An 8,959-nucleotide genomic window follows, 5' to 3' on the forward strand; every position below is an offset into this window, starting at 1 on the left:
GAACCGGAGAGAGAGAGACAGATAAAGAAATAAGAGGCTGGCGAAGACGTCACCTGCACACTTGCTGGGGGAGCGGGATGCGAAGATTTGTGTGTGTGTGTGTGTTCGAGAGACTTTTCTATCTCCTTGTCTCATCTATTTACTCATCCTCTAGAGAGAGAGAGAGGAGAGGGAGAGGGAGAGGGAGAGGGAGAGGGAGAGGGAGAGGGAGAGGAGAGGAGAGAGAGAGAGAGAAAGAGAGAAAATAATTGTGATTTTTTTTCTCATATTCTTCGTCAACAACGTCTATAGTCTTTCGTGATAAATCTTGAAGGGAAAATTTACGCTCGGCCGGCCATTCTTTGATCAAGGTTTTGGGGATTTCGTGTATTCATATTTTTATTGTTGTTGTTGTTATTATTATTATTATTATTTTTATTATTATTATCAGTATCATTACCATTATTATTATTGTTGTTGTTGTTGTTGTAGTTTTTGTAGTTGTTATATTTATTATTATTATTATTATTATTATTATTATTATTATTATTATTATTATTATTATTATTATTACATATTTCATTATTCCTAATTTGTCTCTCCCTGTCTTTGCAGGTGGACTCCTGCGCCGAGGACTCCCGCCTCCTGTTCCGCCACCAGGCCTGCGCCGACGTCCCGGGCTCAGAGAGCTTCGGTGGGTGGCCGTCAGGAGTTTATTTGCTGAAAGAATAGGGAAATCGCTCTGTGTAATGCCTTCTATTCTGAGACTTTAATTGCATCCCCATTTGTTCGTTGTTATATCTTCCTCTATTGTTCTTTATTACACCCTCCTCTATCACACACACACACACACACACACACACACACACACACACACACACACACACACACACACACACACACACACACACACACACACACACACACATTCTGCATTCGTTTTTCCCTTCATCTCCCTCCCCCCTCCTCCGTTTTACATCATGCCCACGCACCTCCCCTTTCCATCCTCCTCACACGCCCCCTTTCACCCCTTGCCGCCCACTCCCCGCCATCCTTACTGCCGCCCGTCTTCACCCTTACCGCCCACACCCTTTCACCCCCCCCCCCCCCGTCCCCCATCACTCTTATCCGCCCACTCCCCTTCACCCCACCCCCGTCCCCCATCACACTTATCCACCCATTCCCCTTCCCCCTTCACCTCACCCCGTCCCCCATCACTCCTATCCGCCCACCCCCCTTCCCCCTTCAGCCCTAACCGCCCACTTGACCCGCCCTTTGCAGAGGAGGAGCTGGTGTGCCTTGGCTCGTGGAAGGACGGCTCCAACCACTACCTGGTGGGGAAGGTGAACCACATCCACGCCAACAGTGACGAGGACCGCTACAGGTGCTTCATCTACGAGCACCCGCACCGCCAGGGGGACACCGCCACCTGGAACCTCGCGCAGTCCGCCGACGCCACCTGCCAGGGCCTCATCTCCGCCCACGAGGGAAGCAAGACCATGAAGCTTACGAAAGGTAAGGGAGGACGCTTGCAGTATTTACGTATTTTCATTTTTATCGTTGGTTGTTGTTGCAGGCTGGTTGGCGTATTTGAGAGAGGGAGAGAGAGAGAGAGAGAGAGAGAGAGAGAGAGAGAGAGAGAGAGAGAGAGAGAGAGAGAGAGAGAGAGAGAGAGAGAGAGAGAGAGAGAGAGAGAGAGAGAGAGAGAGAGAGAGAGAAAGAAAGAGAAAGAGAAAGAGAAAGAGATTTTCTTGGTAAGAGTTTAAAACAAAGAGAAAAAAGTAAATATTTCTGATTGATTATCTGATTAGAGTAAAATATGAGAAAAAAAAAATGATTGTTGATTTTAATTGATAATGTATGTGTTATTGTACATAAAGAAAGCACCCATTTACCATGGCTTTCTCCCCCCTTTCCCCCTCCCCCTCCCCCTCCCCCACAGTGACCCACAGCGGCAAGAAGTGCAAGTTCCCGGCGTGGCTGACCGCCCACCGCCACTGGCACACGCTCGACTACAGCCAGAGCTACTACGTCTACCACAAGAACACGTCCCTTCGGATCAGCAACGGGACGGCCGCTCCGGAGGACCTCGAGGTGCGGCCGCGGCGCCCTTCGCCAGTCTGTTGTTTTTTTCTATTTCTATTTTTTTTTCTCTTCTTCTTCTTCTTTTGACGTGTTAGGTTTTTTGATATTTCTATCCCTCCTCCATCTACATTCAGCTTAGAAGCACTGTGATATACTTAACATTTACTATATAATTACTCATCCGTATATTAACTCCATGCATTCCTGCCCCCCCCCCCCCTCAGACCCGGGGCCACACCGACCTCCGCCTCGTGTGCCACAAGTACGAGAGCCACCGCGACCACCGGCGCAGCGACCACCACACCGGGGACCACCACAAGCACCACCGCGACCACAGGGAGCACCGTAGCAGCGAGCACACCGAGGACGACTATGTCACGGTCGTGGTTCACGTCACGGTGGGATGGTAAGTGGGGGGCGTCGGGGAGGAAGAGGGTGTGGAGGGAGGGAGGGAGGGAGGGAGGGAGGGAGGGAGGGAGGGAGGGAGGGTGGGTGGGTGGGTGGGTGGGTGGGTGTTTGGGTGGGTGGGTAGATGTGTTGAAGGGTTGATGTATATGTGATATGCAAGTAGGAATGTATATAAATGTATTTGCATCCATGCGTGCGCTCACGCACACACCCATACAGCAGCCCGCACCCACAACCGCAGCCAGAGAGCCCCGTTCTAACCCCCTTTCCCCCGCAGCAAGAGCGGCTACCAGTGCATGCGCATCTACCGCCGCGACGACCACGTGGTGCAGGCGCGCGTGGGCGAGCTGGCCTTCATGGCGGAGGAGGCGTGCTCGACCCACTACTGGTCGCCCACGTCCACCAACCTCACCACCCTGGTCGCCGCCGGGGGACCGCCGCGCTCCTGCGGCACCTTCGGCAGGTACAGCGTGACCGATCCGACGGCTACGTGCGCCGGAGACACGCGGTCCTTCACGCGCGTCACCGTCGGCTGCTCCACGGGCGAGGAGCTGCAGCTGCACGCGCGCTGCCCCGAGGAGACCATCAACAGTGAGTAGCGGGCGCGGGGCAGGGGGAGGGGGATGGGTGGGGGAGGGGGGAGGGAGGAGGGAGGAGGGAGGAAGGAGGAAGGAGGAAGGAGGAAGGAGGAAGGAGGAAGGAAGGAGGGAGGGAGGGAGGGTGGGAGGGAGGGATGGAGATAGAGGTAGACCCACAGAGAGAACTGTATATAGATTCTATGTATGCGTGAGTGTTTTTTGTTTCTTCCTCCGCCTTTTCTCCCCTGTGGCTCCTTTCTCTTACGACCCGGCCACGTTCTCTCTTTTCTCCTTCCTCCTCCTCTTTCTTTGTTTTTCTTCTACTCATTTTCTCTCAGACCTCCCCACCCCCACCCTTTTCCCCCCCCTTTCCCCCCCTCTTTTCCTCCTTTTTTTCCCCCCCCCTTTTTTTGGGGGGGGGAAAAAGGGGGGGGAAAATTTTTTTTTTTTTTAAAATTTTTTTTTTCATTTTTTTTTTTCCCCCAGTCCTCCCCCCCCCCTACCCCCCCCCCCCCCCCCCCCTTTTCCCCCCCTCCCCCCAACCCTCCCCCTTCCACCCCCCCCCCCTTCCCCCCTTTTTCATTTCCCCCTTTCCCCTCTCCCCTTTTCTTTCCCCCCCCCCCCTTTTTTCCCCCACCCCCCTTTTTTCCCCTCCCCCCCTTTCCCCTTCCCCCCTTTTCCCCCCCCCTTTTCCCCCCCCTCCCTCCCCCCCCCATCCCCTCCACCCCTCCCCCCCCCTCCTTCCCCCCCCCTTTTTTTTTTTGGGGGTTTTCCCCGGGTAATTTAGGGGCGGGGGGTGGCCCCCCCTTTTCCCCTGGGTCCCCAGGGGCCCGGGGGCCTTACTTTTTCTCTTCCCCCCCTTCTTTTTTTCCCTTTAATTTTTTTCATTTTAAATCTTTTTTTTTTTTTTCTTTTCTTTTTTTTTTTTTTTTTTTTTTTTTTTTCCCCTTTTTTTTTTTTTTTTTTTTTTTTTTTTTTTTTCTTTTTTTTTTTTTTTTTTTTTTTTTTTTTTTTCTCCTCTTTCCCTTTTTTTTTTTTTTTTTTTTTTTTTTGTTTCCCCCCCCCTTTTTCCCCCCTCCTTTTTTCCTTTTTTCCCTCTCCTCTTTTTTTTTTCCCCTTTTCTTTTTTTTTTCCTCCCCTTTTTTTTCTCTTCCCCCCCTTTTAAAAAACTTTTCTTTTTTTTTTCTTTTTTTTTTCTTTTTCCTTTTTTTTCTGTCTGCCCTTCTGTCCGTCTCTCCCCTCTTTTCTTCGCTTTTCTTTTCCCTTCTCTTCTTTTCTTCTTCTTTTTTCTTTTTCCCTTTTCCCTTTTCTCTTCTCTTCCTCTCTCTCTTCCCCTTTTCTTTTCTCCTCTCACTCTCCCTTTTTTTTTTCCCCCTTCTTTTTCCTTTTTCCCCTCTCCCCCCCTTCCCTCCTTTCCCCCTCCCCCCCCCCAACTTTATTCCCATCCCCCACCTTTCCCTACTCCCCCCCCTTTCTCTCCCCTTCCCCCCCCCCTCTCCCCCCCCCCCCCCCCCCCCCCCCCCCCCCCCCCCCCCCCCCCCCCCCCCCCCCCCCCCCCCCCCCCCCCCCCCCCCCCCCCCCCCCCCCCCCCCCCCCCCCCCCCCCCCCCGGGGGGGGGGGGGGGGGGGGGGGGGGGCCTACAGCGTGGCCTCGTCGCCGTCAGCCACGCAGGGCCCCGGCGACAAATTAAAAGCCCAAAAGGTCGCCCCGAACGTCATCCACAGGGACACGACGCCCCCCCTTCCCATCAAAGCCCCGCTCTCCGGGAGTGTGTGTGTGTGTGTCTTTGTATCCATGTTTGTATATATACATGATTATATTCCTTGTATCTGCATGGAGACTAACTCCCCCCTCTTCTCCCCCCCAGGGCAGTGCACGGAGTCCATGCCGAGCGTGAGTTCGGGCGTGGTCGGGGGCAAGGCGAGTGGCCTGCTGATGCTGCTGGTCCTCCTGCTGGCCGCGGACCGCCTGTCCCTCCCGCCGGCCGTCAGCAGACTCGCGGCGCCGCCCTCCTTGTAGTTCCGGATGAGCGGGAAATCTAGCGCTTAGTGTCAGTAGTGGAGTGCGTGAGTGGCGGGCGCGCGTTCCAGCCCGTGTTGCGTGAGTGCGTGAAGATGTGGATAGATGTAAGCGACTCGACAAGATAAGAGATATCACCGCTGTGCGCGCGGGGCCGTCTGTCAGGCCAACCTCACGGCCGCCCTCGCTCGCGGGTGCGGGCCGAACTGTCTGTGGTGTCTGTGGCATGTTCGTATCCTTATTTAACGACGGTTCGCGCCAGTTACTTGTGCTAAGGGAGAGTAACTCATTACCGGCCCACAGCTGTGCTCGGTGACCGGGCCAGAGCGGCTATCAGGAGTGACTGATTGCATCATTACCAATCGCTTTATGAGTATTTAGTTTCCTCTCCCAAACAAGGAAAAAAGAGAAGTAAAAAGACATTTGAAAAAGAGTTTGCCCGCCATTGCGGGTCGCTTGTACCTGGGTCTGGCAGCCAGTATACAGCCTTTTTTTCTTAGGTTGTGACATTTACCTTGTATATAACATGACGTTCCTGGTATTTGGAGAGGGTCACTGTTGTTTCCCCTTGTGCGCCCCGCTGGCAGGCGCGCCGGAGGGACGCGAGTCGCACGAGGAAGGGGAACTAGAAGATAAACAGTGAAGCGTTAATTTCCTAATAGTATATTCCGAAAGGGATGGTATTCCTGTTGTGATTTTTGTTTCCGTTTGCCAGGCTCGGAATCCGAGTCTTTGGAACCACGATGTTGCGGTGTTGCAAATCCCCCCCTCCCCTCCCCTCCCCTCCTTCGCCTCCCCCCCTTTCCTCCCCCCCCATTCCTACCCCCCCATTCCTACCCCTTGCTGCACCCGGCGTCGTTCCTCAGAAGTTGCTCACTCCCTTTCGTCTTCTTCCGCGCATTCGCTCCTCACCTCCCGTCTTTGGCCCCCTCCCCCCCTCCTCCCCGACCTTTATTACGTTCCTGAACCCGCGCAGTAAGTCAAGTCAGTCAGTCAGTCAGTCAGCCAGGGTCTGGGATCGGAAATATAGCCGCGCTCATCTCCAAATATCTTGTCCTGGGAAAAACGTTTTCTTCACCGTGCGATGACTGGAGAAGGAGAAATATTGTATTTCTTTAATGCTTTAGCTTTATAGATATAAATATATATACTTTGATATTTGTATGATGATGATAATAAATAATAGTAAAAAAAAAGATCCACCAATTATGTAGGTGGATGACGTGTTGTGATATTTGTTAAATGTTTTCACACAAGAAATGGACGACGTGTTATGTCCGCATGTCCCAGCAGGCGGTATTGCCCGGATGTGGTGGACAGCTTTGCTAACAATGTGAATGTGTTTATATCTCGTAAGTGAGCGGTGGCGGTCGGTCGCTGGTCACCTGTCTGAGGATGTCGCCCCCGCACTCCGCCGGGCACGGGGCGCGGCGCGGGCGGAGGTCGGGACGCCTCGCTCGCTCTCGCTCTCGCTCTCGCTCTCTCTCTCTCTCTCTCTCTCTCTCTCTCTCTCTCTCTCTCTCTCTCTCTCTCTCTCTCTCTCTCTCTCTCTCTCTCTAACTCTCTCTCTAACTCTCTCTCCCTCCCTCCCTCCCTCCCTCCCTCCCTCCCTCCCTCCCTCCCTCCCTCTCCCTCCTCCCTCCCTCCCTCCCTCTCCCTCCCTCCCTCCCTCCCTCTCCCTCCCTCCCTCCCTCCCTCCCTCCCTCCCTCCCTCCCTCCCTCCCTCCCTCCTCCCTCCCTCTCTCCCTCCCTCCTTCTCCCTCCCTCCTTCTCCCTCCCTCCCTCTCCCTCATTCTCTCTGATTCCCTCCCGGCGTCCCCTCCCCGAGCGCGCAGCCGGGCCCCGTGTCTGGCCGAATGTACACCGATACGCTCAAGTGGTGTCCCAGAATTAGGTGTTCCTCAAGCACTGCCACTCGCAGTTTAGGCTCCTGCCGTTGCGTCGGAGATTATTTCTCTCTCTTTGCCTATCTCTCTGTCTATGTCTGTCCTTCTGGGTCTTTCTGTCTTCTTGGGTATTCGTCTCCTCTCTCTCTCTTTATGCCTGTCTATTTATATCTGTCTATCTAATGATCTATCTATCTTTCTTATTACTTTTCTTGCTCTCATTTCCCCTCATCTCTCTCTCGCTCTTTTACTGCTTTTTCACTCTTTATTCCTTGTTGGTATTTTCTCCTTATTACTTCCTCTTTGTTTCCGTCTTCTTTATCTTGATTTATCAATTTTCCCCTTCTCTCTCTCTCTCTCTCTCTCTCTCTCTCTCTCTCTCTCTCTCTCTCTCTCTCTCTCTCTCTCTCTCTCTCTCTCTCTCTCTCTCTCTCTCTCTTCTCTCCCTTCTCCTCTTTCCTCTTTCCCCTTTCCCCTCTCCCTCTCCCTCTCCCTCTCCCTCTCCCTCTCCTTCTCTCCCCTCCTCTTTCTTTAGTCTTTCCCATCGTTCTCTGCACCTCTCTTTCATCTTTCTATCCCTCTCTCCCTCCCATCTTCCCTCTCTCTCTCTCTCTCCCTCTCTCCCTTCCCATCATCTTCTCATCCTCAACACCTCCCTTTCTCCCTCTCTTCCTTCCTTCTCCCCTTTCTCCCTCTCTTTCTTCCTTCTCCCCTTTCTCCCTCTCATCTTCCCTCCCTCTCTCCCACTCTCCCTCCTCCCCTCTCTTCCTCTCTCCGTCTCTCCCTCTCGAGACCGCAGCCACACGGTCCACGGCTTGATGTTGTCAATGTTTATGTCGTTAAATCCCTCCTCCTCCTCCTCCCCCCCTCCCCCCGCCTCCTTTTTAGACAGCGTTGTCGTGCTTGCAGTCAACAAAGAGAGCGAGAGGCGAAAGGCATCCAAACAAAAAAAAAAGAATAAAAAAAGGAAGAAGCGCAAGCCACGACAGTCCATTGGGTCTGTCCCTCTTATTTTACCATTGTGATACTGTAGGGACGACTGTGCTAGTCTGATGTCCTCTGTTATTATTATTTTCGTTATTATTGTTTTTTTCTCATGGTCGTCATCCTTATCATATTTATTTTACATGGATGATGATTATTATTATTATTAACTAGCCTTTTTTTATATAAATATATATATATATAAGAAAATACGGTGGAAAAGTAGAATAATGATAATAATAGTATTTGCTAGTGTTGAGGCTGCAGTGTGTTGAGTGTTGTTGTTGACGTGGGTAACTCTTCAAGGAAAAGAGTGAAGATTAAGGGTGACGCGGACCGAGTTGAAGAAAGGAGAAGGAGCCAGAGTGAAGAAGAAGAATGAGAAACCGGGAAGAAATTAAGAGGGAAGTGAAACAAAAGAAAACAAAAGAAGGGTTACCCAGATACGTCGGGAGGAAATAAAATAAGAAAAAAGGTGAACGTAACCCTCTTAAAGACATCGACATTGAGATTTTTATATATATATATATATATATATATATATATATATATATATATATATATATATATATATAAAAGAAGACGCAGAACCAAAGGGGTTGTTGAAAACTCCTACTTCCTTCCGCTAAGAGAAAAGAAAACAACAACAAAATAGAAACGAATCCCAAAGAGAGAAGCAAAAAATAAAAAAAAGTCGATAAATAACGCATAAGTAAACAAGAAAGAAGAAGAAGAGGAAGCAAAGAGAGGGAGGATGAAGACCGCCAAAGGAAAAAAATCTCAACACTCCATAGGATTTACATCTTCGCTCATCCCACGGCTTTCTCATGCTGGGTGCCTTACACTTGTCCCCGATTAGACATTCAGTGTGTTGTTCCTTGAATCGTTCTTGCCAACTCGCCTCCTGTTTCTAACCAAGCTTGAGGATAAATGATGCAGATCCATTGCGCAATTGAGACTTTCTTCAGTGTGGAAAGATATGTGGAAAAATTATGATTGTGAATATATATATATATAGAT

General features: G+C 51.1%; 1 protein-coding gene across 1 annotated transcript; it reads left to right on the top strand.

Annotated features, from left to right (window-relative positions):
- Nucleotides 1–579: 579 nt before the first annotated feature.
- On the top strand, nucleotides 580–3,071 carry LOC125025208 (the record flags this gene model as incomplete). Its single annotated transcript, XM_047613183.1, has 5 exons — nucleotides 580–673; nucleotides 1,261–1,494; nucleotides 1,922–2,073; nucleotides 2,289–2,470; nucleotides 2,750–3,071. Coding segments are annotated over 5 exons (984 nt in total), but the record flags the coding sequence as incomplete, so codon positions are not given.
- Nucleotides 3,072–8,959: the final 5,888 nt, after the last annotated feature.

The sequence above is a fragment of the Penaeus chinensis genome, chromosome 4 (genome assembly GCF_019202785.1).
Source record: "Penaeus chinensis breed Huanghai No. 1 chromosome 4, ASM1920278v2, whole genome shotgun sequence".
Lineage (NCBI taxonomy): Eukaryota > Metazoa > Arthropoda > Malacostraca > Decapoda > Penaeidae > Penaeus > Penaeus chinensis.